General features: G+C 54.3%; 4 protein-coding genes across 7 annotated transcripts in view; 2 read left to right on the top strand and 2 right to left on the bottom strand.

Moving 5' to 3' along the window:
• RSPH14 (radial spoke head 14 homolog) overlaps window positions 1-847 on the bottom strand; it is a 97453-nt gene extending 96606 nt beyond the window's left edge. The window contains exon 1 of the mRNA XM_058158292.1: window positions 542-847. Coding sequence (XP_058014275.1) covers window positions 542-740 — 199 coding nt within the window. The 5' untranslated portion in view covers window positions 741-847. The remainder of the gene's footprint in view (window positions 1-541) is intronic.
• Window positions 1-26575, bottom strand: part of GUCD1 (guanylyl cyclase domain containing 1) — a 319725-nt gene that overhangs the window by 41244 nt on the left and 251906 nt on the right. The window lies entirely within an intron of this gene.
• Window positions 457-15673, top strand: RAB36 (RAB36, member RAS oncogene family). 3 transcript variants are annotated; one of them, XM_058158293.1, is made up of 11 exons: window positions 457-557; window positions 4315-4387; window positions 4499-4590; window positions 7056-7121; window positions 7951-8052; window positions 9912-9976; window positions 10095-10146; window positions 12486-12567; window positions 13627-13717; window positions 14030-14149; window positions 14562-15673. In XM_058158293.1, the coding sequence occupies exons 1-11, from the start codon at window positions 550-552 to the stop codon at window positions 14621-14623; spliced, it is 813 nt and encodes a 270-aa protein (XP_058014276.1). In that variant the 5' UTR covers window positions 457-549; the 3' UTR covers window positions 14624-15673. The 3 variants fall into 3 exon arrangements, with proteins under 3 accessions (XP_058014276.1, XP_058014279.1, XP_058014278.1); XM_058158296.1 differs by lacking the exon at window positions 457-557 and adding an exon at window positions 1078-1211; XM_058158295.1 differs by lacking the exon at window positions 457-557 and adding an exon at window positions 3448-3653 and having other exon boundaries at window positions 14562-15672.
• BCR (BCR activator of RhoGEF and GTPase) overlaps window positions 19534-26575 on the top strand; it is a 74227-nt gene continuing 67185 nt past the window's right edge. Inside the window, exon 1 of one of the 2 annotated variants that reach the window (XM_058158251.1) lies at window positions 19534-20911. In XM_058158251.1, coding sequence (XP_058014234.1) covers window positions 19534-20911 — 1378 coding nt within the window. Of the gene's footprint in view, window positions 20912-21121; window positions 21147-26575 lie in introns of those variants that run through there. The other variant, XM_058158252.1, reaches the window with a different exon arrangement.

The raw sequence follows: 26575 nt of genomic DNA, 5'->3' as shown, positions 1-26575 counted from the left end.
AGGGGGAGAGGCGGACAGAGGGGGAGACAGCTAGAGAGAGGAGGGGGAGAGAGGGGAGAGGAAAGAGATAGTGGAGTGGGGTTGGGAGGGGAGGGGGAGAGAAAGGGAGGGGAGGGGGGAGGCTGCGAGGTCCTGCATTTTAGGAAGGACCCTGACAAAGTGGAGCTCCGGTGGGCGCCGTCTGAACGGGGGCAGAGCTGGAGGGAAGGGCCGGGCACCCTTCGCCTGGAGCTGAACCCGCAGGCAGACCCAGCGGCCGCCTCCTGCAGGTGGAGGTGTGTTCGAGGCTGGACTAGATGGTATTCCAGTTACGGGACTCTTTGTTTTAAACTCTCCAGAGTCCGGCTCAGTCGCAGCCGGGCGAGTCCCCCGAGGGTCCCTTTAAGAGCGGTGGACTTCAACTCCCAGAATTCCCGGGGCGGCACTGGGGGCTGCGGCGCTCTGGGAGTTGCAGTCCACGCCTCTTGAAGCGGCTGAGGCGAGACGCGCGGGGCTGGACGGCCGCTGAGCACCCGGTCCTCTCCCGCCCTCCGGGCCTCACCCAGGCCGATGGCTTGGTAAGCGTTCTCCGGGTCGTGCACCAGGTCGCAGAGCGCCATCAGGGCCCGCTGCCGCGTCAGCAGCTCGGGGTGCTGCAGCTCCTCGTTGAGCTTGGGGAGGCCTCGGCGGCCGAAGGCCACGGGCGCCTTGGTGGGGTCGATGTCGGGGGGCAGCTGGGCCGAGATCCGCGGGTGCGCCATGGCGGAGGGGATCCCGCCGAGCCGCGCGCGCCGGGTTGCTAGGCGACGGGGACGCCGGGAGGGAAAGTGCGCAAGCGCACGCGCCGGCTCCGGAGCGGGGCGGGGCCTTCCCGCGGATCTGCGAGCGCTCGCCCGAGCAGCTTCGGAAGCGCTCGGCTTCCCTCGTTGTTGTGCCGCGCTCAGAGCGCTCCCCCCCCCACTCCGACTCGGACCCGCGTGTTACGCCTTTGGCCGCCGCCGCTCTTTTGGCCGCCTCCCCGCCTTTTCCGACCCTGCCGCTCCCGGGGGCTCTCCGCTGGGCCGGGGCTGCCGAGGGCGGCGCGCAGGGGGGATCCTCCTCCCAATCTCCCCCTTGGGAATCCTCGGTCCTGTGCACGACTCTGACCCCCAGCCTCACCCTGGATCCCGGCTCCTTCCGCGGCTGAGAAGTTGTTTAAAGAGAAGGTAGCAAAGAAGGGCCGATCCGAGCAGGTGAATTAATACGGAGGCACGGATGGATGCGCTTTAGTTCCCAGCTAAGTACAGCAAATCCGTTGCCAGGAAGCGGGTGTCTTTTCTGGATCACTTGGTTCCAAGAGCAGATCCTGTCCTGTACAAACACGGGCAGCTCGCAACCGCGTGCATTTGCGGAAGGGGAGGGAGAGGTTGCCGATCAGCCCCCGCCCCCGCTCCCTGCTGGGCTGCTGTGAGTCGGAGAGGACCCGCCTGGAGCTCCTGACTCGGCCAAAAGCCTTTCGGCAGTAGAAAGGCGGTGCTGAGCCGGGCCGGATCAGACCTCCGTTCCCTAAGGGAGAGCTTTCCCTTGTGAGACGGCCAGATACACACAGGAATACAGCTGCTTCCCTGCTGATCAGCTGCTGGCTGTTTCCCTGTTTGGTGGCAGGTGGAATTGTGGCTGTTTGGTTGGGAGCATTATGTAGAACTGCTGGGCATCCTGAAGAGAAAAAGGAGGGCTAGAAGGTTGGGCGCAGAAGCAATAGAAGGATTGTGGCAGAAATTCTGCAGCTTGGGAGCTGCAAGAGATGCCCAGACAACCGCAATTGGGGGCTATGGGGAAAGAGGCAAAGGGCTGTTTTGAGGAGCAGGGGGTAAGCAAGACATGGGCACCAGCAAGGAAATAAGAGTCTTAACCTTGGAGCCTTTTGTCAGGTGCAAAAAACCAGACCAACCCTGTGAGCTAATCAGAGAAGTTTCTTTATTGCTATTTGCCTATTTACAAGAATCTCAGCTCGACCGAGCACTCTCTTGGGAATAACCAGATAAGGGCTACAGGGATTTTATGGAGGGGGGATATGTTTGGGTCACTTTCTCCCCTGCAGGGATTCCAAATCAGCTAGGAGGGAGTCTACCTTGAGAGATGCAGCTCAGAGTAGACTGAAAGGGTAAATGACGTTGGCTAATTTAAGGAATGCAGGCCTTCATGGCCAGAAGAACAATGCCAGGGCACCTGAAGGATTTCTGGGGGCCTGGGCAGATGCCAGACAGCTGAAGAAGAGTGAATGTTACTCCTCTCTGCAAAAGGGAAGAAAGCAGAGCCAGGAGAGTACAGGCCAGTCAGCTGGGTGTATACTGTCCAACTGACAAGATCCTAAGGCATGTTATGGATGAGAAAAGGCCTTTGTCCCCCTCCCCTCTGATTTCCCCTCCCCCCCCGGAATTCTGTGTCCAGTTTTGGCACCGCCATCTTAGCAGGATGATGACAAACTGCAATGTTCTTAAAAAGGTAAAGATTCCCCTTGCACATATGTGCTAGTCGTTCCCGACTCTAGGGGGCGGTGTTCATACCCGTTTCAAAGCCGAAGAGCCAGCGCTGTTTGAAGACGTCTCCGTGGTCATGTGGCCGGCATGACTCAACGCCAAAGGCGCACGGAACGCTGTTACCTTCCCACCAAAGGTGGTCCAGATTTTTCTACTTGCATTTTTTTACGTGCTTTCTAACTGCTAGGTTGGCAGAAGCTGGGACATGTAAATGGGAGCTGACCCTGTTACATGGCACCAGGGATGCACAGCGTGCTTAGAGGACAGCTATTGTTGCAGTGAAGGCTCTGGAAACCAACCGGGGCACAGAAGAGAAGGCTGGGAGAGATGCTCTTCAGAAATCCAAAGGCTGTCCAAGAGCCAACAGTCTGTGATGAGGGGGAACAGATTTGGGTTAGGGCCCAGGAGGGTCTGCAGCCTTTCTCTTCTCCAGAGGTCTCCAAGCAGAATCAGAGCTTTGGAAGGGGACCCGGAGGTCTTCTAGTCCAAACCGACCAGTGGAGGGAGTAGACGACCTCCAAGGTCACCTCCACCTTTATGCTGCATTTCCATAAGGGCCCTTGGAAGTCCTCTTGTCCAACCCTCTACGCCAGGGGTGTCCAAACTTGGTCCCTTTAAGACTTTTGGACTTCAACTCCCAGAGTCCCTCAGCCAGCAAAGCTGGCTGAGGAACTCTGGGAGTTGAAGTCCAAAAGTCTTAAAGGGTCCAAGTTTGGACACCCCTGCTCTACGCGGAGCACGAATCCTCGGACTGTCCCGGTCGAGCGTCTGGGATTGAAACCAGCGACGGGCCTCGCATTTCGCACAGGAGACGCATCGAATCGGGGCGGGCGGGGAGCCTCTCCTGCACCGACGGGGACGGGGAAGGAGCGCTCGTCGGCGGAGAAGCCGCAAGGAGGGGGATCGGGCTGTTGCAAAAGCTGCCCCTCCCCCCTCCCCGGCCAGCGAGGCAGCGCGGGGGCGTCGGGGCGGGGCCGAGCCTCTCCAGCCCTCGGGGCGGTTGCCATAGCGCCAGAGCCGCCGCCGAGCCCTTCTCGCCTGCGGCGCTGGGGGCCGGGGAGCCGCTCGGGACTCCGCCTGTAGCAGCGCCGCCGCCCTGCTCGGGAGCCCGTCCGCCAGGAGGCCGAGCTGTGCGCTGCCCTTCGCCGCTTGCGGGTGCGGGGACTCGGCGGGAGGGAGGGAGGGAAGGACCGAGCATTCGGGCTGCTCCGGGGGGCCGAGCGGGGAAAGAGCCCGCCGCGACCGTTCCGCTCCCGGGGCTGGCTGGGTGCCGGAGGCTGGAGCGCGCCGGCCTGGGCGCTGCTGCCTGCTGGGGAGACCCGCAGGGACGGAGGCGCCTTCGGGGTGGCAACAGGCGAGAGGCACCTGCCCGGCCGCTCCTCCGCGAAGCGCCTTCGCCAAGCGGCGCTCCAGCCCCGGGGCGGGTGTGGCGGAGGAAGGCCGGAAGGCTGCGCTGGCTGCGGCTGTTCGGCCCCGGGGGCCTGAGGGTCTCCGGGCAAGGGGAGATGCGGGCCCTTCGCAGGGCGAGGCGCTGCTGGCAACGGCGCGTCAGCCGGGATTGGAGAAGGTCCCGCTTGGAAGGGCGGCCTCGACCAGGGGGCTCGGGGGCTCCCGCCTCTTGTCCAGGGAGGGTCCCCCGTGTGGTGAGGGGGGAGCCCCGCTTGGCCTGAGGGCCGGGCCGGGCCGGCTGCAGAGGCTGCCCCTCTTCTCCGTCTCTCAGCTTGGTGGGCAGGCGGAGATGCTGCCTTCCGCCGGCCTGGGAGGGGGACGGGAGGATTGTCCCTTGGCCTCATCCTCTTTCTTTTGTGCCTGGCAGCCCCCCAAGGTGGGCGATGAGGGCCCCCCTCCTGCCCGTCAGCAGAGACCGGAGGATCTCGGACTTCCCCAAGGTAAGCAAGAAACGCCCCTCCTCTCCTCCCTGGTGGTGGTGGTGGGGGGGAGGAATGGCGGCCCCCTCCCAGCCTGGGCCTACTAGTGATGCTGCTCCCCTCTGGCTGCAGTGCTACACCCCCGAGGCCTGTCTGCAGCTCAGGGAGGATTTCCACGGCCAGGTGAGGGCGGCCTGTCAGCGGAGGAACCCTGGGACCGTTGGGTGAGTCTGCATTCCATGGGCAGCAGCCGGTCAGTTGGATCCTTCCGTCTGCTTTGCCTTCTCAGCGATGCGTCCCTGCTCTGGGCAGAAAGCCAAAAAGTCGAGAAGAAGCACCCCTTGGGGGGCTCTTTGGCCCCTCGTATTTCTGTGAGGAAGATGTGTCTGGAATAACAGGAAATTCTCCTCCTTTGATCTGCCCTTCATAGCATCTATCCGGTCTTCTCTTTATTGTTTCTTGCAAGACACGCTAGATGGGACACACCAGATGGGTGCAACACCTTACATGCTACCAGGATGTTTAAACCATCGCTTGCCAGAGGTCCTGAAGTGTTTGCACATTCTGCTAGGCCAAGTCCAACCCGTTTCATGATTTAAAAGGATGTGAGCTAATAAAAGGGTTGCATGCAACATCGTCAGCCAAGGAGGTGCTCTGCTTTGGACATCAGGCATAGCAGTTTATGCATTGCACTGAGTCCCAAGAGCTCGTTAGTGCCACCACACCCTCTTTCATTGCACACTTAGCCAAGAAAACCACCCAGTGGTTCATTCTGTTTTCCAATTCCTGCAAATCCAAAATAGAAACTGCTTTTGGATTTGAAGGACAGGAGTAACCTTAGGAAAGCATCTCACTCTGTGTTTTTTTAAAAAAAATATTTATTTAAATTGTCTGCCCAGATCCAGGAGACTCTGATCAGCATACAAAACTGGAAAAGACATAAAAACAGCTAAAAATATTGAATCAAGCCAACACCCTGGGCTTGCATACGCTAATAAATAACAAAATCTAGAAAACCAACCAGAGGCCTTTAAACAAATAACAAGCATGGACCCCAGGCCTGGGACCCAAAGCTTTCTGGAACTCCAGGAGAGAAGATCCAGATCTTGGGGGGAGGGGAATCCGGTTCCAGAGAGTGAGGCCCCAACAGAGAAGGTACCCGGCCTAGGTCTCACGAGATGCCATTGTTTAATGGGGGGCACCTGGAGTGCTCCCACCCTGTACTGGGCAGGCAGAAGCAATTGGGGACAAGCAGCCTCTCAGGTATCCAGGCCTTTGATCACACTGGGCTTTATAGGCCATAAGCAGCATCTTGACTTGCCCTTCATGTAGCAGTGGTGGACACACCAAGAGACATCTGTTGCTGCTGGCATCATTTGAAGCTTCCGGGTGGTTTCACTGGCATCCCCTGGTAGAGCGAGTGGCATTAACTGTGAGATGACCAGGGCCTGAGTGACTTTCGGAAGGTCCTCCTGATTGAAGAAATGGCGCACCTGGGCAAGGGGAATCCTAGCAATTGAAGGCTGCCCATCTCCAGGTTGCCAGGATTGAGAAGCACTGCAGGAAAGGACAGCCATGCGTGTTGCTTTTCCTGTCGTGGATGGGAGAGGAGCTCACCAGTCACAGGTTGCTGGGTGAAACACGGGCCCACCATTGTGTCCAAAGCTGGGCTGCAATCTGGAGGCCATTTCTTAAGGCATCTTCATCCTGGCCACCTTCAGCTAGGAGACAAACCGTTGAAGGCCGCCTGTGGAAGAGCACTTGGTACCCCTGCGTGCCAAGGCTGGGAGGTTCTTCAGCACCCCATGCTTCATCATGGCCAGGCATGGAAGGATCCTCTGGCTGGGGTATTTTCAAGCTCCTCTGTGTGGGTAATGGTGGGCTGGGCTGGGGGGAGAGTGCGGCTTCTCAGGGAACATGAGAAATTGACCTCTGGGAAAAGAGGAGGAGAAACAAGGAGAAAGAAATGATTGTGCAGGTAATTGTGGGATCCAAACATTGACTATCTTCTAGGAGATGAATCATTAAAAAACGGTCTCCCTCTGTGGAGAATATATTCTAGTCACTCTAAGCTAGAGAGTCCCAGCAATATACGGATTAAAAAGTTGGACCAGTCAACCCCCCCCCTACTCATGGGAGACCCCTGGGGGAGACTGGCTGTCCTCACTCAGCCCAGCCTTCCTGGCACGTTTGTTAAGGGAGAAGTAGGAGGAGATGGCAGGAAGGAAAGGCAGGAAATGTAATTAATATGTACAAGCAAATTCTGGTTCATATTTTGCCAGAGAGACATCTAAATAAATGCAAGATCTGTTTGTTTTGTGCAGACAAATCCATTTGGGTTCACCTTGATGTCCTGATGTTGTCTTTGCTGCTGATCAGGTCCTCCTATCTGTTTCTACCTTTCTGAAGCACACGCACACACACTCCCAGTTTGCTTTACGCTCAGATTGAAAAAGAATTGGGGGTGGGAGGAAGCAGAGGGATGCAAAACCCCGCTGGAGCCTGAACTGCTTCAAGCTCAAAAGAAGATGGGATGCTCTTGATAGGAGAGGACAGTGGGAGTTGTCTCAAGCCATGGACAGCTCCAGATTTTGAATCCTTCTCCTTGAAAGTGTGTTTGCTCCGTGAAACAGTCTGTTTTTTTCCTAGCACTGTAGCAACATGTTCAATGTGAAAATGTGTGTTCCAGCCTAAAGATCTCCAAGGTGGTTGTGGTGGGAGACCTCTGTGTTGGGAAAACAAGCCTCATCAACAGGTATTATAATGTTCCATTTTCCAAAAGCAATTAATGGCAGCTTCTGTGGGTCATTGTCATTCCCCCCACCCACCCACCCCGGCCAGGTTATTCTAAATTGACTGGCCATTTCCTGCAGGGATCTCTGAATGCCACACGGGTTGCTTTGGGCCCTTTCTAGGGTGGGTTGTTTGGGAGCACTGGAGGCTGGTGGAACTGCCAGGCCTCAGAGCCAGGCCATGGGCAGGGTGCGGAGGAGGATTCCTCCCTCCTTCCCCTCCAAGAAGGCTGTGGATGGACCTGGAGCTCAGAAACTGGACTTCTCTCAAAAAATGGTCTAGCGGCAGGTGTGGGTTATGCCAGAGAACCTGGAATCTGCACCCGGCTTCTAAATAAAAATCTTAGGAAGGGAGTTACGATATTTATCCCTGTTCCCTTCAGAAGGAATGTGGAGCATCTTTTCTGACTACCAAATTTTATTTAAAAGCAGAAGCTTTCATTCTCTTTATCAGACACCAGGAGCAGTTAATACCGTCCCTTAGAAAAGCCATGCTGATCGCCTGGCCTGTGTGCTGAAGGGGACTCTTTCCCAGATGCGCACATAAAGGAGCAATTGCAGCTTTTGGAAAGAACTTCCACGATTTAACCCAAAGGTGCTTTTTTCCAAAAGGCAACTGGACTTTCTGGTTTTTCTTTTGAGGACATTTCGCTCCTCATCCCAGAAGCTTCTTCAGCTCTTTGCCTCTTGAAAAAGCACCTTTGGGACAACCATGGGGTGACTGAGAATCGCCATAGACTATCAAGATTTAAATGGCATGCTATTTTTTCCCTAACCATTTTTCAACCACAGGTTTTGTAAAGAGGTTTTTGACCGGGATTACAAGGCAACCATTGGCGTGGATTTTGAAATTGAGCGTTTTGAGATTGCTGGGGTGCCCTACAACCTTCAGATGTAAGTTAGAAAGCAGCTCCTGTCCCCGTTTCCTCTTCCCCATTTCCAGGTATATAGAAGGTTTCACTGGAATAACCTTAAGGCAGCATTTCTGATGGTGCCTTCGCTTGAGGGAGCGTGCACATTTTATGCGCATGCACTTAGCCCGACGCACAGAAAACCTTTGTCAAGCAGTGTCGGGCTTTGTGCTTCAGCTCCCAGATTCTGTCAGCCCTCCGAGGTAGACCAGGCTAGAACACCAGAGTGCTCAGACTACTTTTATTACATAGTTGCAGTGTAGTTAGTCCTTGACTTATGACCATAATTGGTTCTGCCCATTTGGATCATATGTTGTGACGGTTGTAAGGTGGGTCACCCACATGACAGACCCGATTTTACAACATTTTTTTTTTGATGCGATGTTAAACAAACCCATTGTTTGCTACGGGGCGTTTTTGCTAAAATGCCAGTTATTGGCAATAGCATCATAAATTGTGGCCACGTGACCCTTCAAGCAGCTGTAAATGCAGGCCATTTGCTTAGTGGCCGAAATGTGGTCACATGACTGCTGAAGAGGGAGCTATTCAAACTCTGGAATTGGATCATAAATACCTTGGTTGGGGGGGAAGTCTGTTGTAATTTGAGGACTACCTGTAACAGATTCTTGCAAGCCTGAATGTGCCTGCCTCCTCGCTCCTGAGAAGTAGGGCGAATGATGTCTGAGAAGCTTTCTCAGATTAGTTTCTGCCTCAATTCAGATTTCTTTTATCTGATTATTGCAGCTTTTCCTCCTGTCCCTCAAGGTTATTCCTTCTGCCTGTTAGACCCTCAACCAGCCCTCTAACATTAGTTCTGAAATTCCAATGCATTTGATGAGGAGGGAGGCTCAAGAGTTTGGTGCCCATGTAGGTTTTCTTAGCTGAGCCTAAAAAACTGCCTCTCTCCTTGGGCCCCATCTAAGCCCTGGAGGCAGAGCAATGGAAAGTGCTTTTAGAAGTTAATTAAGAGTGAGAATATGTGCCTGCCCTCGTCTTGGGGCCTGTTCAATTAGCATGGTCTCTTGGGGCCTTCAGATGAATGTGCTAATGAGGACATTACTGGCTGACCATAACCGGTGACCCAGAATGGAAGCTGGCTGGCTGGGATGTCTCAGAGGGAGCTTCTTTTCAGCCTTCATGGGAGGAATCAGAAACTCTGGCCAGGACACCCAAACCAAGAGAGTTGTAGCACGTGAGGGAGTTTCCTGGGAAAACTATTGAGCAACATTTGAATACCAAGCAAACTTGGGGGATTTTTGAAGCCTCCCCATGGTCACATGATTTACATACAGACAACTGACTCATGACGGTTGCAGTGTCCCGAGGTCACGTGATCCCCTTTTGCGACCTTCTGACAAGCAAAGTCAATGGGCAAGCCAGATTCACTTAACAACCTTGTTAACTAATTTAACAACTGCAGTGTTCATTTAACAAAGCTGGCAAGAAAAGTTGTAAAATGGAGCAAAACTCACTTAACAAATTTCTCATTTAGCAACATAAATTCTAGGTTCAATTGTGGTCGTAAGTTGAGGACTACCTGTATTCAAGTGGGGGATACAATATATAAATATATTGTATCCTCCACTTGAATACAGGTAGTCCTCAACTTACGATCACTATCTATCTATCTATCTATCTATCTATCTATCTATCTATCTATCTATCTATCTATCTATCTATCTAGTGTGCTTTGTATTTTTCTGTGTGTGTGTATTTTTATTTTGAAGAATGAGAGGAAGTTGTTCTTTGGGCTTTCTGCCTACTCTATACTTTGGCTCCGTCAGTGGGAGAATTTAGGTCCCCTCGCAGCCCCCGGTGACTTTCTCCTTCCCTCCTGCCCAGATGGGACACGGCCGGCCAGGAGAAGTTCAAGTGCATCGCGTCTGCCTACTACAGAGGAGCGGAAGGTGAGCCGGGGGCGAAGACCCCCCTCCCTGTTTGCCATCCCCTTTATCTTTGGCGTTGCCAACCGGTGGCTCAGGTGCTGCTCAAACCTTGCACAATCTTATTTTATTTTCTTGGCAGTGATTATCACAGTTTTCGACTTAGCTGACATCCAGACTTTGGATCACACCAAGTAAGTCACTCCAGTTTTCCCTTGTGACTGACTTTGCATATCCCACTGAACTATGAATGATGGGACCACATTTATTGGCTGAAGAAGATCTGCCTGCTTTTGCACAAAGCCAAAGTCGAGCAAACCCTATTACAATTCAGATCATTCCTGCTGCAGCAAATTCTGCCATCTGTAACAATTTTTCCAACCATTGTTTGGTGAAAATAATCCCATGGCGGGAGACGTCAGTGATATGGGGTGGGAATACTAGGAGTCCGTGGTGGGTGGAGAAATGGCCTATTAGTGTCTCATCATGAAACATTAAGCCTACCAGGATGATTAAAGGATTTGATCCTGCATACCTGCTCTGACTCCTGACACACACAAACACACACAACGGAAAGGCCTTTAAGCTGGCCTGTGGCATTTCTGTAGCAAAGAGCCAAGCTCATCAGCAATTGGAATTTGAAATCATGGCTCCTCCACATTTAGGTGAGAGACTTCGCCTCAGAAAAGCCCCATGCGAGTTAAATATTAATTTGCATGCAGAGAAGAGGCATTAAACTACGTGAGGAACATGGCTTCACCCCACCTGCCAACCAGGGAGGCACAGTTTTCTTCCTGCTGTGTGGAATCAAGCTGGGCAGGTCTTCCTAAAGGGCCCAGGAGGAGGAGGAGGAGGTGGCCATGGGAGGGTGAAAGCTTGGCTGGTCCTGATGCCCTTCTGCCAGTTGACTCCGAAACAGGTCTGCAGGCTGTGCTTGAAAGGAGGGCACAGCCATTCTCATTTCTGCTGGACTGCTTCCTGCTAGTGTTGCCTCCGGTTTGGCTCCTGCAGGCTCTGGGGTCCTTCGGCTCATGTGGTTTTATCCCAGCTCTTTCCGAGGGGGAGGATCAGTTGACTCTTTAACTAGACTTGGTGGGCAGGAGACCCCCATTGGAGGGGACTGGCACAGGGACGGTCTTGTTTGCTGAGCGGGAGAACAGATGGTGTGCCTTCCATTCCTCTGCCCTGTCTCTCCTTCTCTTTCCCTGATCACTCGGGGCATCACTAGGTCAGTTAGCCAGTTCAAAGGAGCAACGGTGCAAACATGGGCAGATGGCTGGCCGCCACCTGATTAGGTTTGCAGAGAGAAAAACAGGCTGAATGCTGAGAGGCAGAAGGCAGAGATCTATTCATTTATTTAAAACGTTCCTCTAGCTCCCCCCACCCCCATCCCCCGGCCTTAGAACAGACTCTGGGTGGTTCCCAATCAAGAATTAAAATAACATAAAATTGTATTAAAAGCCATAAACATTGAAAATAGAATAGAATAGAATTTTATTTTTTTGTTGGCCAAGTGTGATTGGACACACAAGGAATTTGTCTTGGTGCAGATGCTCTCAGTGTGCATAAAAGAAAAGATACGTTCATCAAGATACAACATTTACAACACAAATGATGGTCAATATATCAATATAAATCATAAGGATTACCAGCAACAAAGTTACAGTCATACAGTCATAAGTGGAAAGAGATGGGTGATGGGAACGATGAGAAGATTAATAGTAGTGCAGATTCAGTAAATAGTTTGAGTGTTGAGGGAATTATTTGTTTAGCAGAGTGATGGCCTTCGGGAAGAAACTGTTCTTGTGTCTAGTTGTTCTGGTGTGCAGGGCTCTATAGCGTTGGTTCCAACAGGCAGTCGCTCCATCTTACCGTTTGGGGGAAAGCGAAGTCCTCAGTGCTTTACGGAAGGCCTGGAGGGCAGGAGCCTGCCAGGTTTCAGGGGAAGGAGCAGCGGCTACCATGGAGAAGGCAGACTACCTAGCTCCCATAAAATAGCTGTAGTTTGTTGAGAGGACCAGGGCCGTGCCCACCCTATTTGATCTGGCACGACGGGTGGATGTCCTAAGGGAAGGCGGCTCGACAGATAACCTGGGTTTTGGAAGGGATGACCAGCATCTTGAATTGCACGTGGGAAGAGACTGGAAGCCAGTGCAGGTGATGCCACAGAGATGCTACATGGGCAAAGCATGGGGCCCCATTACTGTTTGCGCTGCTGTGTTCTGGACTAGATGAAGTTTCTGAGTGGTTTTCAAAGGTAGCCTCATGTGACGCACATCGCAGTGATCCATACGGGAGGTGAGCAAGGTCCCTCTTGCAAAGATGCTCTTTGTTCACTGTCCTTCCAGACCAAATAACCAGGTGGAGCCTGCCCATTGCAGCAGGGCAGGGGGAGGCATCTTTGGGGCTGTGGTGGCAGAAGAAGGCCTCCGCAGGGTGACTTTCTGGCCCAAGCCAGGACTGATACAGGTGTGCCTTCTCAGCGTGTCAGATGGTCCCTCACTCGCTCACTTGTTCTCTTCTCCCTGTCCAGACGGTGGCTGGAGGATGCCCTGCGGGAGAATCACCCCAGTTCCAGCTTTGTATTTCTGGTGGGAACCAAGAAGGATCTGCTGGTGAGCCTGAAGAAATATCTCAAGAACCAAGTTGGTTGGGAATCCACCTGCAGCAGTGAATGGAGCATGTCTGTCTACGGGAGGCCCCGACAGCGGGGATGGGGGGGCTGATGCTGGCTGTGTGAAGAGCTGGGAGCCCTCAGGCCCTGCTCCTCTGCCAGAAGAGACCAAGGGCATCAAGACCATGTAAAAAACAGGTGGAACTTCCAACACACTGTTCTGTCCTCCATCTTGCTATTTCTGACCGTAACTTGTAGACACCTGTTAGAGACTCTGGTGGATTTCACCCCTGCCCTAGACCCATTCTTTTGGGGTGGGGGCAATTTATTTGAAAGATCAGGAACACACACTGGGAGTTCTTGTGAAGCAACTGAGGGGAGGGAGCTCCTTCACTCCCCCCCCCCCGCTCCCTATGCTTCTTCCTCTCTCTAGGGAAGTAGCTGCATCTCCCCATATTGGTTTTCTTGGGATCTTCTTGGAAAGGCAGGCAGGGGGTGCTGGAGGTGAGGCTTGGGGGCTTCCCTGCTTCCCCTGTGGCATCTCTTTCATGCAGGCAAGGCCAGAAGGGCAAGGGGCACACAGGGGACCCCAGCCTGTCTGTCACCCTTCCCCCACCACACTCCTTTGTGTTGCTGGCCCTCTCCCTTTTCTCTTGGCTGCATGAAGGATCCACAGCTTGTAGGGATTGCTGGGCTGGCTGTGTGGCAGCCGATGCCACGTCCCTCACTTGTGGCATTCAGGCTGTCTGCCACCACCTGGGCCAGCTGCCTTTGGCCAAGGTGAGAGTCTGTTGCCCTGAGTGAGGAGATACCGGACAAGGGCAGGAGGGGAGGGGGCTGGCCTACAGAGCCCTCAAATGCCAGGCTGTGGAAACGTGGCTGCAGTCAACTCTGCCCCCTCTGGATCTACTTTGGAGGCCTTCTGAGCTCACTATCCCGCCCTACTCCTGCAGCAGGAGACTTCCCCCCTTATGGCCTGGGAAGAGGGCAGTGGAAAGGTAGGCGCTTATGTTTGGGGGGCAAGCACCTCATTCCCCGTCTGTGGCTCTTTCTATTTCAGTCCAATGCCGAGAGTGAGCGGACAGAGCGGGACGCCGTCCGTCTGGCTAACGAGATGCAGGCAGAGTATTGGTCCGTCTCGGCCAAAACAGGTCAGTTGAGCCCCAGGAAGGCAGCACAGCAGATCAGAGAGGGGACGGCCCTCCTGCCCTCCCCCCAGCACTGTCTGGAAGGAGTTGCTGGACCTCGATTGTCGCTCACCCAGCTTTGGTGCCCTAAGGGGGCTTCCTCACGTGCAAGGGAGATCTTGGACCACAACACCCATGTGCATGTGCATTTGTTCCCCCAGCAAGTGGCCACGTTTGTCTGTTCTCCGAATAGAGCAAGAACAGCTAGCCAATATATCCGCTTCCCGGGTTTTAAGGATTTGGAGTGTCTTTCCCCTCCTTTTTCTCTTTCTTCAGGGGAAAATGTCAAGGACTTTTTTTTCCGGGTCGCTGCCTTGGCCTTTGAGAGGTCTGTGCTCATGGAGCTGGAGAAGAGCTGCAACCGGCTGCTGCCAATCGGCACAGGGGACTTCATCAGTATGTGGCCCTAACTCCCTCCCCTTCCTCGTTTCCAGGAAAGGAGTCAAAGGGGTCTTTTCTTCTAGATCAGCATTTCTCAGCCTTGGCACCCTGAAGACGGGTGGACTTCAACCCTCTGAATTCCCCAACATGCTGAGTTGACACCCAGCCATCTTCAAGTGGCCACGGTTGAGAATCATGCAGGTTAGGCGGCTCCCCTCCAGAAGCAGCTCCTGTGGGATTCAGAGGGGCTGCTTCTGGTTGAGCCCAGTAACGGCAGCATTGGCTGTTACTCTGATCCAACTCTTCCGAGGTAGCTGAGGGGACATCCAAGCCCATCCTGGAAAAGACAAATACAATAACTGGCATTTGGGGGTGGGAGGAGAGGAATCCTTTGAAGCCCCTTCCCTCCCTTGGTCTCCTCTTGCAGGGGTAGAGGAAAATGTGGTGCCTTCACACGGATCTCGTCCATCCAACCTGAACTGCTGCTAATGGCTCCCAGGGGGACAAACTGCAGGCTGCCCCCATCCCTCTTGGACAAGCAGGAAATCTCTGGATCCCGGGGAACCACACGGAGTGCGGCAGAACCAGTCCCCACCTCCACTGCTCCCAAAGCCCCTCTGAGCCATGGAGGAAAGGACCCGGCTTTCTCTAGAAAGGTTTCTTCTCTCTGGAAACTCTTTGTGGTCCAAACACCAAGCATTTGCCTCCTTGTTACCTGGAGATGGTACGAACGGACCAGGTCTGCTGACTGGGCTAATTCAGGACAACAGCCCCAAACCAGCTGACTCTTCTTGGCAGCCGCAAATTCTGCTTGAAGTGGACATCTAGTTAAACCTTAACCATGAAATAGCTGTTAAAACCGGCAGGAGGAGTTTGTACTTAAGAGGGGATATCTGGAGTGAGAAAAGTTGGTTAACCCCCGTCTGTCTCCGATTTAGGGCCCCTCTAGTGGACTCTGGGCCCCAGAGCATCTTGAGCGGAATTAATCACTTGAATTACTTGTTAACTTTGCTTAGAATGACTGCCAGAGCAAAAAAATAAAAATAATAATAACCCCTGTCAAAACAGACCTTTGTCTTCATGTCCATCATAGAATTAAATTAAAATTTCTGTTGCTAAATGAGACAGTTAAGTCACTTTTGTCCCTTGCCAGTTGTTACGTGACCTCTGCAGTTGCTAAGTGGGTAACACCGTTAAGTGAATCCGGCTTCCCCATTGGCTCTTGCTTGTCAGGAGCTTGCAAAAGGAGATCACGTGACCCTGAGACACTGACCGTCATAAATATGAGCGAGTGGCCAAGTGTTGGAATTTTGTTTACATGACCGTGGGGATGCCGGGACGGTCATAAGTGTGAAAGTTGCTATTTGCAACTTCAAACTGTCACTAAATGAAGGGTTGTAAGTCGAGGACCTGTATTGAGGATGCCCAAAAAACAAATGGTGCAAGCAGGCCTTTCTTTAGCCTTTCTAAATGTACGCAGGTAACAGAGTGCTGTCTCTGAATCCTGTCTAATAACATGTCAACAGCCCAAATGATTTTGGAAGCTTTTTGCCGTTATAATGGGGGGGGAAAATCCCTCCAATGGGTAAGGCACACCACCCCTGACTCCCAGCACCCAGGAGGCTGGCAATCTCCTGCCAGGTCCAGCCAGTCGCTGGGGAAGCTTCTGGCTTAGAAGCAGTGCAGGGGGGGGGATCTTTTCCAACCACAGATCTGCTTTGTCTGGAGATGCTTTTCTGCAGCATTTCTGTCCTTCCTTCAGCAGACAGAGAGAAAACGCTGCTGCCTACGGAGCTGTTCTGGGGCGCCCCTGAACAGGCACCACTGACATAAAAGCCTCTTTCCCATATCCCCCCCAGCATTGCAGGGCAGGCTTGTGCTGGGTGGAAAAGCCCTGGTGCTGCTTTCTAAGCAGAGAGGAGCCAGGCCGTTCCTGCCTGTAAACAGCCCGAGAGCCCAGCGGTGGGAGAGGCACAGCTTTGCAAAAGGATCTGGGGTACAAAGTTACAGAAGAGAGAATTGTTTTATTTTTCTCCCCAAATTGCAGCGCTGTCTCTAAACTTCCAGGCTGCATTGAATGTGACCATTTGACGTTTCTCCAGAATCTTTTTTTTTTGGACCACGGATACATGGCAGTATACTCAGACATGCATATACAGTACATGCATATACAGTACATACAATGCAGTACACACAGTGGAGAGTCTACCACAGGGCTGTCAAACTCCTGGCCCGTGAGCCAGATGCGTCAAGCGCTGGCCATGCCCACGCCCGGTTTAGCAAAAGGAAAAAAAGTTGTGATACATCACATGACGACGCATGTTTTGACACTCCTACCATATTCTAAATGCAGGCAGCTTCCCTACTGCGTGTCACGGAGGCTGCCAATTGCACCTGATAGCCATACCATGAAATCAACACCCCAGAAAGACCAGCACAGCCGTCATTGAGTGGCTCTAGTGACCAAATTGTACAGGACTGATTGTGCTGTCCCTCCTCAGCTTCTGCCTGTTCCACTTGCAAACATCATCTTGTTTTTCGGAGCTTAAAAACAGTTCCACACACACCCTTTGCTCGGTATTGATTCTTGCATATTCCCTTCAACGCTGTCTCCCCCTGGTTCTACAGGGCAGAGCCAGTCACTTTTTGGTGGTGAGCCGCCATGCTGTTTAAATTTGTTGTTAAAAGTTTCATTGACCAGGAACCACACACTTTCCCCCCCATGGTTGTAAATCTGATTTGCAAAATATTGTACAACAACACCAAGTAAAGTTCATTCTTCGTTTTGCAAAACGCCATGGGTGGGAAGGAGGGAGCTCATTATGGATACCTCATAACAGTGGGCTCATAAAGTCAGGACGTTTCGCCCCCCCACCTTTAAATTCCTTGTGTGTCCAATCACACTTGGCCCATGAACTATTCTACTCGGATAACTGGAGGCAATTTCTTTGTAGTGGTTGTGCCATTCTCAAGACTTTCTGCTGTCCTGGCATTAATTCTCCATGCTGCTCTTTCTCCCCCAGCAGACTTCTCAGTCTGGAAAAATAGAATTGCTGACTCCTTTTCTCAGCATCATATTGCCCACCTCCAAAGAGAACACGAAGAGGGAGAGAAGCCCACAGAGCAGCTGTACAAGATAAAATAGATGAATCCAGAGAAGGAGCAATTAAAAGAAAAATCTGCCTGGGATTCTCTTAAGGCAGGGATGTGAGAGAAAGTGAAATTTTAGGGATAGACTCAAGATCATGGGAAGTGTTAGTACCACCTTATAAGACCATACTTGGGATATTGGAATATTTTGGTCTCCACACTATAAAAAAAGACGTTGAGACTCTAGAAAGAGTGCAGAGAAGAGCAACCAAGATGATTAGGGGACTGGAGGCTAGAACATATGAAGAACTGTTGCTGGAACTGGCTATGTCTAGTCTAGTGAAAAGGGGGACTGGGGTGACTTGATAGCAAGTGTTCCAGTATCTGAGGGGCTGCCACAAAGAAGAGGGAGTCAAGCTATTCTCCAAAGCACCAGAAGACAGGACAAGAAACAATGGGTGGAAACTAATCAAGAAGAGAAGCAACCTAGAACTAAAAAATTTCCTGACAGAACAATTAATAAGAGGAACAAGTTGTGTCCAGAAGTTGTGAATGCTCCAACACTGTAAGTTTTAAGGCTAGATAGCCATTTGTCTGAAATGATAGGGTCTCCTGTTTGAGCAGGGGGTTGGTCTAGAAGGCCTTCAAGATCCCTTCTGACTCTGTTATTCTGTTACAGACCACCAGCATTAAAAGATACAGCAATTTTCACACAGGGAGGTTCTGTGGCAGAAAATGGCAAGCCCTGGAAAGCGGTCTGGGTCCAGATTTCCAGGAAGATGGGTGGCAAGCAAATATAATAAATAAAATAAAATAGGAAGGTATAGACCAATTGAGTGGATGGAGGCAAAAAGGCATCTGAAAACCAGAAAGGTTCCAAGGGCTTTTCTGCTGCTCATGTTTTCTTGACACTCCTCAGGTTGAGATGCCCAGTTTTCAAGAGACAAGCACTGATGTGCTTCTTCTTCGCCCTCCATAAGACCCACAGTACCAACATTTGCCAGTCTTTGGGTTTTCTTTTCCATGGATCTCCAGGTTCAGCCTCTCCTCAAATGGAAAACGATGCTCCAAATTTCTGCAATGATTGGGGATCCATGAGCTTGTCCAGATTCAGCCTCTGGGAGCCACAGAGCCTCTCATCTCCTCCCTGACCACCAAGGGAGGCAAGGGGAGACTTCGGGGTTGGCGATGCCCTGGGGGGGGGCGGTGCCGGTAATCCTAGTTCTGCTGGCGCTGAATGGCCTCTTGGCTTTTCAGAAGCTTCGATTCTCTGGCCTTTCATGGCTGCTTAGCTCCAGGCCCATCGGGGGCTGCCCTCTTCTCCCGGGACCCGAAGCGAGCCTGCAGAGCGGGGGTCCCGAAGCCGCAAGGGGGCCGCTTCTTTTTGCGCCGGGTCTCGGGAGGAAGAAGCCCGCGCCGGGAGCCTCGCCTGGCCCTGGGAGGCCGTCCAGCAGGGCAGGGCAGGGCAGGGCAGGGCTCCCGCAAGCACAGCTGCCTCCCCTCGCAGGACGCGCTTGTCGCCGGGCCTTCCCGTGGGCGTCGGCCGGGCCCAGTTCGAGGCAGGGCTTCTTCCTCCGGCCTTTTGAGGAGAGGTCGCAGGGCAGCCCGCCCACACCCAGCCCAGCGCGACCGCCCCGCAGAAACCCCGGGCTTCGGGGACAGAGAGCGGCGGGGCGGAACTGGCATGGGAGACCCCCGGCTGCCGCCTCGGGGAAGACGACCCCGGAGCCCGGCGCTCTGCCCGTGCGCAGAGGAGGCGACCACTCCTCTCCCCGCCGCCGCCGCCGCTGTCCCGCGCAACCCGCTGCAGCCCCTTTAAGGGGCCGCCCCGCCCTCGCCCCGCCCGCCCGGCCGCTCCCCAGAGGGAGGCGGGCCGGGCCAGCCGCGATGGCAAGCCGAGCCGGGCCGCCGCGTCACCTGGGGCCGGTTCACTGCGTCCCGCCCCGCCCCGGCTAAGCGCGGCCGGACCCCGCGGGATCGGGGGCGGCGCGCAGGCAGACAGACGCGCGGGGAGGAGCCGCAGCCCCCCGCCTCGCACCCGCCCGCCCGGCCGCCGCGTCCCCCTCGCCTCGCCCGCTGCCTCTTTGTTCTTGCCTGCCTGCCTTCCGCCGCCGCGGCTCGGAGGGGCGCGAGGCCCGGCCATGGGCGGCGGGCCGGCCCAGAGAGCTGGAGGCGGGTCGGGAGAGCCGCCGCCGCGGAGCAGCCCGCCTCCCGCAGCCGCCGCCCTCCGGAGATGAGCGCCGGGCGCTGCCGGCCCTGCGCGCCGCCCTGATCCCCGCTTGGCCCGCGGCGGCGGCCGGCCCGTTGCCATGGTAGACCCGGTGGGCTTCGCCGAGGCGTGGCGCGCCCAGTTCAACGACGCGGAGCCGCCCGCGATGGCGCTGCGCTCGGTGGGCGACATCGAGGCGGAGCTGGAGCGCTGCAAGGCGTCGATCCGCCGCCTGGAGCTGGAGGTGAACAAGGAGCGCTTCCGCATGATCTACCTGCAGACGCTGCTGGCCAAGGAGCGCAAGAGCTACGACCGGCAGCGTTGGGGCTTCCAGCGCGGCCCCGAGGCCGACGACGACAGGCCCGCCCGCCCGCGCCCGCCCGCCCTACGCAAGCTCTCCGCGCACAGCGACGGCAGCTCCGAGGCGGACGCCGCGCAGCCCGGCCAGGAGGAGCGCGCTAAGCCCGCCGCCGCCGCCGCCTCGGACGAGAAGCCCCGGGAGGAGGGTGCCGCGGCGGGCTCCCCGGGCAGGGCGCGCCCGCCCCCCAGCGGCAGTCGCCGCCGCTTCCCCGCCGCCGCCTCGGTCGAGCGAGACGGGGCCGCCTTGGAGGCGGGCGGCAGGGAGCGCGGGCCGGGGGGCGGCGGCGGCGCGGGGCTGCTGCGTTCCGGGCTGGAGCGCGGGCGGAAGGCGCCCTCGTCGCCGCCGCCCTCGCGGCCGCCGGACGGCCGGGAGGCGGCCGAGAAGCCCTTCTACGTGAACCTGGAGTACCACCGGGAGCGCGGCCTGGTGCGCGTCAACGACCGCGACGTCTCGGAGCGCCTGAGCGCGCTGGGCAGCCAGGCCATGCAGCTGGAGGCCCGCAAGAAGCTGCCGGGGCCCCCGCGGGGCCGCTCGGCCGACGCAGCCTACGACGACGGGGCCGAGTACGAGGACGCGGAGCTCAACGCGCGCTTCCTGAAGGACAACCTGCTGCTGGACGGCGCCGGGCGGCCCGCCTGGACGGTCGCCTCGCCCGCCGCCTTCCAGCCCTACCAGAGCCTCTTCGCGGGCGGCCCGGCGGGGGTGGCTGAGCAGCCGCTCACCTGGCCGCGCGGCTCCTACTCGCCGCGCGGCTTCGAGGACCCGGGCAGCGGCGGCGGCGGCGGCTACACGCCGGACTGCAGCTCCAACGAGAACCTGACGTCCAGCGAGGAGGACTTCTCGTCGGGCCAGTCGAGCCACGTGTCGCCCAGCCCCACCGCCTGCCGCCTCTCCCGCGAGAAGAGCCGCTCGCCCTCGCAGCACTCGCAGCAGTCCTTCGACAGCAGCGGCAGCCCCCCGACCCCACAGGCCCCCAAGCGCCACCGGCACCACCCGCAGGCCGCCGGCCCCGAGCCCGCCGGCGCGGCGCCCAGGAAGAGCGCGCCGCCCTGGCCCTGCGACGGAGAGCCGCCCGCCGGGAGGGCCGCCGCCGACGGCTGTTTCCATGGCGACGCAGGTGAGCCCCGGGGGTGGATCTCGTCGGTTTCAATGCAACTCTGACAACTCTCACTCCCCCCCCCCCGCCCGCAACACACCTGCGCAGATCAGGCATTCTGTGGCATCCCCCAAGTCTTTGGGGTTCTTCCCCCCTCCCCCTGAGACTTCCCCAGTCTCCTAGCCCTGGTGTGGAGGAGGGGAGGGTCTTGGGAGGGGAGGGCCTGCCGCCGACGGCTGTTTCCATGGCGACGCAGGTGAGCCCCGGGGGTGGATCTCGTCGGTTTCAATGCAACTCTGACAACTCTCACTCCCCCCGCAACACACCTGCGCAGATCAGGCATTCTGTGGCATCCCCAAAGTCTTGGGGGTTCTTCCCCCCTCCCCCTGAGACTTCCCCAGTCTCCTAGCCCTGGTGTGGAGGAGGGGAGGGTCTTGGGGAGGGGGAGGGAGCCTGCTTCCATCCCAGCTCCTTCAGCTCCCCCTCCTTCCCTGAGGCTGTGCCAGGCCTGCCAGATCCCACCAGGTTCAGGGTCTCTCTCCAAGGCCCCTCCCCAAACAGCAGCCAGGGTTCCTGGTGGGCTTCCTGGGGAGCAGAGGCCAAAGGGGTCAAGGCCAGAGTCTCCCACTAAGGGGTGGGATCCTAGGAGGCTTGGAGTTGCCTGCCTGCCCTGGGGGCTCCCATGGTTCAGCCAGAAAGGACAGAGCCCCCCCCCCCCTTTGCTTCAAACGCAGCGGAGAATCTCCAAGAACCTGGGCTGATTCCGGCATTTGCTCTGCCCCTGAAAGAAATCCTGTGTTTCAGAGGAGGGGTCAGTTGATCCTTTTTCCCTGCTCCCCAATCACTGTGCCGAGTGGTTAGGTTGAGACTTTTGAGGGGGCTCCTTTCTAGCAACAGCGCCTGGAGCTCAGCTGCCAGATCGGCATCAGTTGGCCACTTGACTGGAGAGTGGATCCCATCTGGGAGTGTGTGTGTGTGTGTATATGGGGGTCTGTCTCACCACCCCTGAGACAAGGCGGGCCCTAGCGCTTCCCTGCCACCTGCGGCAGAGGCCCTGGCGGGACTTCTCTCGGAACATTGGCCATGCAGAGGCGGCTGACCCATCCCTGTGGCCTGCAGCCCTTTCTTCCCCTTAAGGAACAAAATAGGCTGGGGGTAGGTCTCCTGTCTGCTAGTAACCCATCAAAATGGCTAGGAAGAAACAGGCAGAGCCCATTGTATGTGGAAGCAAAGTGGCCAGGCTGGACAGAGCCCAGCTGCAGGCCCGTGTGGGGAAATTCGGTGGTCAGTGGTTGAAGGGCAGGCCTGGAGGAGGGAACAGGAAGCTGCAATGGGTCCCAGGGGCAGGGAGGGTCCTGGATGGGGTCCCACTTCTGAGCATCACTTCTGTCTCTACCAGCTGCTGGGAGGCCGAGCAGATGGTGGTCCCCAGCCCTGCTGCCCCGAGAGTGGGGGTGGGGCTGGGGGGTGGGGGTGGGGGGGGGGTGGCAAGAGGCAGGACTCCAGGAAGGGATTAATAAAGCAGAAGGAGTGTTATTGTGGTCGCCCTGGGAATTATTGATTATAATGGCATAACTTGTCGCTGTTTTTCTGCCAGTATTGAGTGCCTGGCAAGGGTCTTCAGCCCAGCAGGTTCTGCACATCTAATAGCAGCCATTAGATCCTGGCTTTCAGGCCTTGGCTGTGGGGGGGAGACCATAGCAAGGGGAATATTTGCATCTCTCAGCTCTTCAGAACCAGGTTGGCTCCTGAAAGTGGAGCTTCTGGATGGAAAGCATGGAGGGCGGGGGCAAACCATAAGGAGAAATAAGTCCCCCCTTAGTCTCTGCCGCAGCCTGATCCTCGCCCATCTTTCAGAGTTGATAGTTAAGAAAGAGCCACCTTTGGAAACCCCAAAGTGCCCACTGAGGTTGGGACCTTCTGTGTTGGATGAGGTCCCCAGTAGCCCATGGGTGCTTTTGTCTGTGTGAAACCAGAGGTGCTTTGGGAGGTGGCTCATTTTCTCCCTCCACCCCAGCAAATCAATCAGTCTCTCCCCCTCCCTCCCTCCCTCCCTCTCTCCCTCTTATTTATCTATCTTCTGTCTCTCTCTCTCTCCCTACCCTATCATCTGTATCTCTCTATCTCTCTGTCCATCCATATCTATCTATCTGTCAGTCAATCTGTCTGTCTGTCTGTCTATCTATCTATCTTCTCTCCCTCCCTCCCTCTCTTTGCTCCATTAGGTGGGTCTGCATTGCTAGCTTTGTTTGGCTTGGCAACAGCTCCTTTGTCAGCTACCCTGAGAAGTCCCCCCCCCCTCCACCCTGAGAAGTTCCCTCCCCTCTACCCTGAGAAGTCCCTCCCCCCCATCCACCGGGGCGATCTGCCTCTTTTTTGTTTGGAGACCTGTGGATGCGAGCTGTTCCTTAGTTCTGTGGGCACAAGGGGGGGCAGGTCCAGGCTGCGGGCTGGCCATCCCCCCTAGGGATGCCTTCAGGTGGCTGGGGACCCTGTGTGGAGGGCAGAGAGAGAGGAGCTCCGGACATGCCAGGCCCCTGCTGCCCTTGCAAGGAAGAGCTGACCCGGAGTAACTCACGGAAAAACACTCGGTCATCTGCAGAGGTCTTGGAGGTCATTCCTTATTGCAGGAGAAAAGGTCTTTTCTGTCCAAGGAGGAGCCCATGAAATGGACTGCAGCCTTTGTGCAGGTGGTGCTTTCCAGATGTTCTGCCAACAGAGGTCAGGTGCCGCCCCTGCAGATTCATCCCCTGCAGGGAATGTTCAGGTGGGCCATCTCGGAGTCACTTGGAGTCTGATAGATCTCAAGTGACAGGAGCCCCCTCCCCTCCCCTTCCATTTGGGGGCGAGTGGGACCGTGGCTTTGTCTCTGTTCCGTGGAGCTGCAGTCGGTTTCCATCTAGACTTGAAAGGTCTGCCAATTTGGACATCGTTCAAAACAGATGGCAGATCAAAAGTGCTCCAGTTGAATGAATAAGACCAGAAACCATTTTGGGCAAGCACAGGCTTGCTTGGCTCCGTATTTTATTTATGCATCTACCCTGCAGTGGCCTGGCTGCTGCCTGGACGCTTAGGCTACCATCGCTGCGTTGGTGACCAACAGGGGTTGAGGTAGAATCTGAACCGCTGGTTGTGCCACTGAAACCCTACCTGTAGGTCTTCCAGCTACTTACAGGGCTGTCTCTCCCCTGCCAACAGCTTCCTTGGTCCCTGATGAGAATTATGGGGGGCGGGAGGTGTATCCCAGTGAAATCACAGGAGTGGGGCTGAGCAACATGTCTCTCTAAGCATCTCTATGGAGGGGGAGCCTCTGTTTCCTCTCTTACGCTCCACAAAGGTGGAGGCCTCCATGTTCCACCCAGTCCTGGGGCCTCAGGTAACAATAATAATAAAAACAGAGTTGGAAGGGACCTTGGAGGTCTTCTAGTCCAACCCCCTGCCGAGGCAGGAAACCCTACACCATTTCAGACAAATGGTTATCCAACATTTTCTTAAAAATTTCCAGTGTTGGAGCATTCACAACTTCTGCAGGCAAGTTGTTCCACTTATTGATTGTTCTAACTGTCAGGAAATTTCTCCTTAGTTCTAAGTTGCTTCTTTCCTTGATCAGTTTCCACCCATTGCTTCTTGTTCTACCCTCAGGTGCTTTGGAGAACAGCCCGACTCCCTCTTCTTTGTGGCAACCCCTGAGATATTGGAACATTGCTATCATGTCTCCCCTAGTCCTTCTTTTTATTAAACTAGACATACCCAGTTCCTGCAACCGTTCTTCATATGTTTTAGCCTCCAGTCCCCTAATCATCTTTGTTGCTCTTCTCTGCACTCTTTCTAGAGTCTCAACATCTTTTTTACATCGTGGCGACCAAAACTGGATGCAATATTCCAAGTGTGGCCTTACCAAGGCATTATAAAGTGGCACTAACACTTCATGTGATCTTGATTCTATCTCTCTGTTTATGCAGCCCAGAACTGTGTTGGCTTTTTTGGCAGCTGCTGCACACTGCTGGCTCATATCTAAATGGTTGTCCACTAGGACTCCAAGATCCTTCTCACAGTTACTACTATTGAGAAGGTACCACATATACTGTACTTGTGCATTTTGTTGTTGTTTTTTTGCCTAAATGTAGAACCTTACTTTTTTCCCTGTTGAATTTCATTTTGTTAGATAGCGCCCAATGTTCAAGTCTGTCAAGATCTTTCTGTATCTTGAGCCTATCTTCTGGAGCGTTGGCTATTCCTGCCAGCTTGGTGTCATCTGCAAATTTGATGAGTTCCCCATCTATCCCCTTGTCCAAGTCATTGATGAAGATGTTGAAGAGTACTGGGCCTAAAACAGTTGGGGTACTCCACTGCATACTTCCCTCCCTGTGGATGTAGTTCCGTTGAGGACTACACGTTGAGTGCGGTTGGTCAGCCAGTTACGAATCCATCTGGTGGTGGTGCTGTCTAACCCACATTTTTCTACTTTATCTAGTAGTAGGTTATGATCTACTTTATCAAATGCTTTACTGAAATCCAAGTAAATTATATTGACAGCATTCCTCTGGTCCACTAATTTTGTCACTTTGTCAAAGAATGCAATAAGATTAGTCTGGCATGATCTGTTTTTGACAAACCCATGTTGGCTTTTGGTTATTACTTTGTTTGCTTCTAGGTGTTTGGTGATTCATTGCTTGATTATCTTTTCCAGAATCTTCCCTGTTATTGAGGTCAGGCTGATAGGTCAGTAGTTTCTTGGATCTGTTTTTTTTTTCTTCCTTTTTTGAAGATGGGAACTACATCAACTCTTTTCCAATCCTCTGGCAGTTCCCCTGTGCTCCAGGATCTTTGAAAGATATAGTTCAGTGGTTCTGAGGTCACGTCTGCCAGTTCCTTCAGAATCCATCCGGTCCTGGTGATTTGAACTCGTCTAGGGTAGACAGGTGTTCACTTACCATTTTTTCCCCTATTTTAATTTGTGTTTCTAATCTGTTTTTTGTGGTGCTGTTTTTGATAGGTTGGATTGTTTTTTCCTTTCGTGTAAAGACAGATGCAACATATGAGTTATTTTGTGTGTGTCTTGCCTTGTAGACAGATGCTTAACTTTGCCTGCTCTGCAAACAGGAAGAAAACAAGTTGCAACTGGGCCATTTGCTCAGAAGGAGCAGGACATCAGCCTGCATGAATATATGATGAAAGAAATTTACCTGCAGTCCTGTTGTTGACATTGTAAGGACTTCCTAGGCTAGGGAGGAAGCAGGTGTGGCTGTGGAGGTGGTTTTAAAATGTGGCTTCCATGTGCCCTGACCTCGCTTTCCATCCTGCTGAGACCCCCATTTTGGCAGGGGGTCAGCAGTTTCTAGGGAAGGGGACTTGTCCTCACAGGTCAGGCCTTTGTGCTGATTTACCTTATTTATTTATTTAATTTATTTATTTATTCAAATTTTTATACCGCCCTATCTCCCACGGATAGCCTAATAAAGGACTCAGGGCGGTTTACAGCCTGATAAAAACACAAGAATAAATACAAGATAAAAACACTATTTAAAAAACTTATTGAATTAGGCCAGATTTAAAATTATAATTAAAATAATAAAAACTCCATTAAAAACTAAATTTAAAATTAAAATTCTAGTCCAGTCCTGCACAGATAAATGTGTCGTAAGCTCGCGGCGGAAGGTTCGAAGGTCCGGAAGTTGGCGGAGT

The sequence above is a fragment of the Ahaetulla prasina genome, chromosome 15, assembly GCF_028640845.1.
Source record: "Ahaetulla prasina isolate Xishuangbanna chromosome 15, ASM2864084v1, whole genome shotgun sequence".
NCBI classification, from domain to species: domain Eukaryota; kingdom Metazoa; phylum Chordata; class Lepidosauria; order Squamata; family Colubridae; genus Ahaetulla; species Ahaetulla prasina.
Note: the sequence above shows the minus strand (reverse complement) of the source record. Positions and strands in the feature narration are given on the sequence as shown.